The sequence below is a fragment of the Lissotriton vulgaris genome, chromosome 10 (assembly GCF_964263255.1).
Source record: "Lissotriton vulgaris chromosome 10, aLisVul1.2, whole genome shotgun sequence".
NCBI classification, from domain to species: Eukaryota; Metazoa; Chordata; class Amphibia; order Caudata; family Salamandridae; genus Lissotriton; species Lissotriton vulgaris.
This window is the reverse complement of record NC_141698.1, coordinates 40,499,882-40,507,823: the sequence shown is the minus strand read 5'-3', so window position 1 is coordinate 40,507,823 and position 7,942 is coordinate 40,499,882. Positions and strand designations below refer to the sequence as shown.

The window sequence follows — 7,942 nt, the reverse complement described above, 5'->3', positions numbered from 1 at the left end:
CTTATCAGAAATTTGGAAATATACAGAAGCAATTGCTATAGTGAGCATCCATGCCAAAATATTACTCCTTGCTCTAAATTATTTCTTTAAAGTTACTCACAAAATTCAACTTCTTATTCAACATTCATCACATTTCTCCACTATCTCAACTCATTCCTACACACGCATATTGCATTGTCTCTTTAGAAGAACAAGGAGCATGAGTCTGCATAATTTTCTTTTAGGTGAGTAGAAGTGACGTACTTGCAGAAATTCAGGCGCACATGTAAATGTAAATGTATAGGCATTTATATAGCGCACTACTTACCCGTAGGGTCCCAAGGCGCTTCGACCGCTGCGAAACCCTTCCTGGCTTCCCTGAGAGATGGTCCCTTAATGGGTATCTCCAGGGTGAGACCAGGCATCCCCGGCGGTCTGGTGGGGCCGTTAGTGAAGATGAGGCAAGCTAAAGCCCAGAGATGCCGAGTGTGATCGCTGATCAGAGTGGGCACCGAGGCGAGAGAATTATCGAGTCCGCTGACCCTGGTCCAGAAACCTGCCGCGCCGGGAATCGAACCCTGGTCCCGGGCCGTCCTCTGCTCTCGGGTCTGCCGCCTCTAACCAGTGAGCCACACTACTTCACATCACACCTTGATGTAGACTAAGCCACACTTTCACATAGGGAATGTTTTGTGAGTCCTTTCTAAGGTTGTTAGCTTTATAACTCCTTCACTGAGTTCATTCCAGTGCACAAAATATTAAAGAAAGTTGGGAAACCTGGTGTGGTTAGTTAATGGCTAATAATGTTTTAAATAGAAATGTAGGCCTGATGGCTCCCTCAATACGTTAACTATTCATACCTGCAGTTGACCATGTTCTAAGTGCTTGTGAGGAAGTTCAGTGAGCCAAATGATGAGCTCAGTTTTTCATTCAAATTGGTATCTGTTCTTGGAGGGTTGTCTCAAATTTTAATTCTTGCCTAAAAGATTATAAGGAATTGTCTAACAATAACATTGGCTATTTGTACATGGCATGGCATGCAGTAGCAGGGGCTTTATGATAAACAATATATAAAACAGTTGTATGGCTTTTGCCTTACATTGCACTGGTACAGTATAAAGTGACTTTGGGTAGGAAGATAAAGTGCAAAACATCACAAAGTGACAAGTGCTCTGAGACCAGGTTTTATTACATCGGCAGGGTGGTAAATCACAAGACCAAGAACATTGACCTAGAAAGGCCTCCTGTAAATGGATCATACTTAACCTAAAATAAGTAAGAAAAAGAGAACATGTTGAGTTCTCAAACTATATTAAATAGGGTTCATTGAGGCTCACCGTTACAACTTGAATATCATCTTCAATGGACAGCTATTTTGTACCCTTTCTAATCCCTCAGCCAACATAAATTCATAAAAGTGTTGTGTCATCTCAATGTTGCATCTTTACAAAGTTTTTGTGGATCTAAAAAGCTTTTCTTTAGGCCTAGAATGTAGACAATCTTTTTAACATAGGTCAATTATGTTAGGCTTCTTATGCTAGGTAAATTTAAACAATCAGGCCAGCTTCTGGTGTTAACCGGCATTTGATTCATAAAAAGAGGGGTGCCACAACAATTAGATCCACTAGATATTGCAGGCCTACTTCTTCAAGACAAATAAAATGTGCCTTATTTTCAGGAACAACCAACAGCCTGCTAGTGAAACCGTTTCAATAAGTTATAACTCCTCAACTTTACAGAGACCTCACATGCCTGCATCATACATGGCATGTGAAACATACTTAAATGTATACAATGTTATAAGCTCCGCTGCCGGTTTTTGTTTAATTTTTTAGACAAACGAGATACCTTCAATATTCCTGCTCATTTGTTCGACTTTCAATTGCAAAAGGGATTTCCAAGAACGAGACAAACTAAAAGTTACCCCCAAGTAATTGAAATCCCTAACTTTGTTCAAGTAATGTCCAACCATGTGCAAACATTTTTTTTGTACCCGCAGGGCAGGGCAAGCAGTCCCATAGTTTCTCTCAATTGAAAAACTCAAAGACACTGGATACATCAATAAAAGCCATATGTAATGCACCCCTTTTGGCTATCACATACGTGCTGGTTATTAAATGTAAATTCAAAGCCTGCTCAACTGTGCCTGGCTTAACACCTAATTTGAGATTTTATATGACATTATTTTCCTTCGCCCAGGTCTCTAATTGGGCCAACAATACCTTCCCCAGATTTTTTGTAGTTGAATCAATCAACAATATTGGCCTGTAGCAAGCCTAGGATGATTTGTCCCCTTTTTTAAAAATGAGGACCAGAGTGGCTAGTCTGGTATTACACCTGAGACTGTGGCTCTGTGGACATTTATAATCAGTGGGGTCCAGATGGGCATTTAAATAGGTCCACTGAGCCCCTGTTGCGAAATGCCACGCCAAATGTGGGTGTGGCATTTCGCATTTTAATTAAAAAGCATTGAGGAAGGCAATACACCCAAAACACGTCTGCTTGAATTAAAGAAATTACCGTCTTACCCCCTGAAGTACCTGCTTTGGGTGTATTGCCTTCCTCAATGCTTTTTAATTAACTTGGGAAATGCCACACACAATTTTGGATCTTTAAATATTGTTTACCAAAATATTTTGTCCCTATACTTTTAATGGTTAGTGCAAAAATATCGGAAAAAATATTGTCGACACTATCCTAATAAAATAAACAAAACTATAGATTTTTTAACTAGAAAAAGAGTTTAAAGAAGTAAATTATTAGGTTTTTAATATATAAGTGTAATATATTGTAAATTATATATATAACAATAATATATAATACTGAATATGATAATGTATTTATATAAAACACAAAGATATATAGATGTGTATGTATAAACGTTAAATTCTGTTTCTATTTAAAAAATCTATAGTTTTGTCTATTTTATTAAATAGTGTCAACTATATTTTTTTCTGATATTTTTGCACTAACTATTACAAGTTCAGGGGCACAATATTATGGTAAACAATATTTGTGTCAAACTGTATTGTTTACTTCAATATTGTGTCAGCGATCCCATTATAAAAACATTATTCCTTCAGCCGAAGGAGATTTGGAACTGTCTGGAATTCCAAAAGGGCACATAGGTGCTTTCATTTTGCATGTACCCTACAGCACCTTTGCTGTGTATTTCTTTTGTTATCTCAGCAGCAACCTTATCATTGTAGAGCTGAATGTTGTGCTTTACAATAATAGGATAATATTACATAGTATAGCATACCATGACATAAACCAACCACAGTACATATCATAACATATCAAATCATGACATTGCATAATATGTAAAATTTAGAGCAATACTAGCATCATAAGACAGAGGATTTTCAAGGAATATTATGTTAAAAATGGTGTAACATCAAGGAACTGAAATAGATTTTGAGTCATTCAACGTTTAATTGAGAGGAAGTTACAGAATTTTTACTAGTAAAGAGAACACTTTCCCTTCCTTCCTGACCCCAGTTCAGATCTAATGCCAGGGAATTGAATAAGTAGCATTGGCTAATAGGAATCACTAGAGCCAATGTGAAAAGATATAAACCAAATTTCAGGATCCTAAACCAAACAATACTCTTTGGGTTTACTTTGAATTGATTAGTGTGTATGAAGAGGGGCCAGTTCTGGGATACATTTGCATGTGCTGCATAAGGTGCAAAGCAACATCAGTACACCACATTAAACACAATTTCATTGTTTAGAGATTCTGGGATAAATAGATACTGTTGATAAATGTACAGATTTTACATTCTGTGGGACCTGTTCTTCCACCGTATCATCTTTTGGAGGCCCCTTATGATGTCTTTGTTCCTAAGGCTGTAGATAAAGGGGTTGGCCATCGGAATGAGGATGGTATAAACCACGCTGATAACTTGATCATATTCCAGAGTAAAACTGGTTGATGGTCTGAAGTACATAAATAAGACAGAGCCGTAGAATAGTGCCACCAGTGTGAAGTGTGATGAACACGTGGAGAATGCCTTGCTTCTTCCTTCCATGGACTTGATCTTCAGGATGGCAGAGATTATGCCAACATAAGATGCTATGATGAAGAGAAAAGGGCAGAGCAGCATTAGCCCCCCCTCTGTAAATATGACTAATTCATTAGTGGCAGTATCAGAACAAGATAGTTTGAGTAGAGGAGGCAGATCACAGAAGAAGTGGTGGATCTGGTTCAATTCACAAAAGGACAGTTGTGATGTCATGAGTGTGTGCAATAATGCATGCGCAGCTGTGATCACCCAAGAATAAGCCACAAGCTGCACACAGACTCTCTTGTTTACCATTGAGGTGTAGTGCAAAGGTTGGCATATGGCCACATACCGGTCATAGGCCATTGATGCCAGGAGGAAAAACTCCATATTTCCAATACATAGAAAGAAATACAACTGTGTGATACAGGATGAGAAGGATATACTTTTTCTTTCAGATATAAGGTTGGCCAGGAGCTTGGGGACTGTGATGGACAGAACACAGATGTCAACAAATGAGAAGTGGCTGAGGAAAAAATACATGGAGCTATGCAACTCGTGATCTATATTAATCAGGGTTATTATAGTCAAATCTGCAAGCAATGTTATTATGTATGTAAACAGAAAGAATCCAAAAAGTATTTTTTGAAGCTCCAGATTGTCAGAGAGGCCCAAGAGAGTGAACTCTGCTGTGTGGCTCCTATTCTTCATATCTTGTATTCATTTATCCTGTAGAATTAATACAAATCACATGAAAATGTATTTCTAAAGCATACTGTCAAAGCTAAGACTGTATATTTGTTAACAGACTCCACATTGCCATTGAGTGATATGCTCCTAAATTATATTACCACATCCTCCCTCCAACTGCAAAATTCAAAGCCCAATGGAAAGCAACATTTTAAGGTATTCAATTGTATTTGATTGTAAATTATTGTCTTATTCCATAACCATAAGTACTAATGCCAGACAGATCAAGGTAATGTGCACACTCAGCTGTGACTCGGATTTTCTAAAACTGCGAATGCATCTTAAAATAGTCAGACATCTGGCAAAGCAGTCATTAGTTAGTCGGGTATGGAGGGTTAGTGTGACTAGGGAATCTGTGTTTATTTATCTTTACAAGACACTATATGAGGTGTATGTGTGTTTGTGTGTGTGAATGTGCGTGTGTGTATGGGCTTGTGAGTGCACTCACATGAGTCCAGCTCAAAATATTTGCACTCTCTACATCTGTGATGGGTATATGGTTCCCTCCAAATGCAAACAAATGGGTGCTTAGTCCATTAGTGACAAAAATAGGCAGAAAGGCATATTATTGTCAACACTATTCAGGCCCTTATTATGAGTTCAACGGTGCTAGGGGAACAGTACATTTCCTTGATAATGTACTGTTACTATGCTTTAAATCCATCAGATACTGTGAAATTACAAGGTACACCTCATGGAATAGTGAGTTCATGGATGGAACCAATTTTTTCTGTGCTACACAAACATTCTAATTCCAGGGGGTATAATGAATGCATTTACCACATGTTCTAAGCAGTGGTAATTGTATGTGGGGATGTCTTGGTGAGGTGGATAGTAAAGGAGGGAAATGGGGGTAGAGAGGAAGGAAGGGATAATATTATTTCTGACGGCGGGGAGCATTTTGTGCTTTGTAATCAGAAAATATGTCTACACCAATGTGTGTCATGATATTTTTTTTTCTTTGCAGTTGAGGGTGCTTGCTTCATAAAGAAGGAATGTTTATTATGTATGATACATATTACAAGTAATATTTGTGTTGTGAAATACACTTAAATTTAAACGCCAGCCCCATTCTTTACTAAAATTTAATTATATTTATACACTAGAGAAAGCATAGTCAATTTCAACCCTTTTCTCCAATGTTTGATGGACTACAGAATAATATCAGTACCACCCCTTCCCACGGCCCACTTATGCACTGTCCCCACTGTTTGTGAGATTTGAATTACCATGCTAAATTCCCCCTTTCACTTTCTCAAATTCCTGTGGGACCAGATTTAAATTGTAATATACACGTTACACTGCTTATGAGATTGGAGCTGAAATGGTAAATCTCACCATTTCACATAACCCGGATTTAGGCACTAGCCCAATTGTTTGTAGAATAGATTTGGAATTAGAATTGTAAATTCAACTCCATTGATTAATGTCTCATGCTTGTATCTCTGGAATTAGACTTTTAAGTCTCGCTCCTCTCCTTAATGAACTTTTCCCGTTGTTTGTGAGGTAATGTTGGAAGAGTAACTCCCATCTACTTTAATTTATGCATATTCTTGAAATAATTTTTAATGGAGTTAAATTTGAACTCTCAGAGCCTTTGATTAGGGATGGTCATAACTGGCGTAAATCTCTCTAGCCTAATTACTTGTAATTACATCAAAATTACTCGTAATTATGCAAAATTGTAGTAAAGAACTCACGTCCAAAATGGACGCAAGGATGAATATTGCTATAAGAAAATAGCACTAAATTCTTCAGGACACAAACAGCATTACAACCAATCAATCTGTTTTAGTTTTTAGTCCCTGTGCTTCTATGGTTTGATTTTTGCCCCCAGATTACTCTTAATTACACAATCTGGTGTAATTGTATAGTTTCTATAATTTCACTTCCTAACAGCGACGGCCCGTGGAGGGAGTTACGGTGGGGCAGGAGGGCGGGGAGGGGGAGGGGCAGGGTGGAGGTTGCTAAAAACCGGCATATGGATAATTGCAGGTAAGTAAACAATTTAATTAATAAAACGAATTTCGTAGCGCGCCTTGCATCGCAAAATGCAATGCAGTGCGAGCTACGAAATTCGTTTTATTAATTAAATTGTTTACTTACCTGCAATTATCCATATGCTGGTTTTTAGCAACGTCCTCCCTGCCCCTCCCCCTCCCCGCCCTCCTGCCCCACCGTAACTCCCTCCACGGGCCGTCGCTGCTTCCTAAGAGTAATACCTACATCGATAACTCCTGAGTAATACAAATTTCTCCTAGGCCTACTTTCGATGTATGCAAGTATGCAATTATTATTTGACAGAAGTTAGAATAATACCTTTAAAACACATTAAGAACCCATGTCCTCAAATTTGCTGGTATGCAGCTATAATAGCGGATCCCACCTCTCCAGTTAATGAAATGTAGTCAATGTTTATACAACTCAGGTAGGAACAGTAAGTCTTACCACTTTTAATATATGCACTGTCTCCAGTTAGTGTTACCTTCAGTTAACGTGGAGGTACCAAAGTAACCATTACCCCTTTTAAGTATGCTCTTTTCCCAAATTGCACCCTTTTCCATAAATTAATACCCATATTTTAGTTGGATTATGTATGTACTAGCTTCCAATGTGTGTAGAACTGGAATTCAAATACTAAATCACACCTTTTCATGTAAACACTTTTCCCAATTCTAGTTTAATTTAACCAAAACTCATCCTTTCATTTATGCACTTCCCCAAATATAGTTTCATTGTAGTTATAATAGTTAATCTCACCCCTTCAATTCGTGTGTGTACCCCTGAGCCTTGAGTTAAAATATTTCATCTCATCCTCCCAAAGGATTCAATGGTAAATATGACCAATTTATTCTGTATGCACTTCCATCAATGTTTATTGACCTGTAGTTGGAACAATACATCTCAAAATATGTACTTCTTAATCTTTCTTGTTTTACATAGACTTCTTTTTATTTTAATATTTTTTATTGAATTTTATTTTACTATTTTACCCCCTAAACCGAGGGCAAGAAGCACAACATATCATAAAATGAAATTTGCTTTGTACATACACAAGTGTATAATACATACATGAATCCCAGAGGAATAAAATATAAACAACAAACAGGAAATAATAGAAAATCACAAGGTGATAAAATAAATACATCATAGATACTACAACTTATCTCAATAGTTAATGACATCATTCATCGATACATCTCTAT

The 7,942-nt window shown here is 37.4% G+C and overlaps 1 protein-coding gene across 1 annotated transcript; it reads right to left on the bottom strand.

Moving 5' to 3' along the window:
- Positions 1-3,758: 3,758 nt before the first annotated feature.
- LOC147684482 (olfactory receptor 1C1-like) lies at positions 3,759-4,697 on the bottom strand. Its single transcript, XM_086939651.1, has one exon. The coding sequence runs from the start codon at positions 4,695-4,697 to the stop codon at positions 3,759-3,761; it is 939 nt and encodes a 312-aa protein (XP_086795777.1).
- Between the last annotated feature and the right edge of the window lie 3,245 nt (positions 4,698-7,942).

What these genes read in the sequence shown, in the direction of transcription:
- LOC147684482 (XM_086939651.1), bottom strand. Translation starts at nt 4,697, where the DNA reads ATGAAGAATAGGAGCCACACAGCAGAGTTCACTCTCTTGGGCCTCTCT.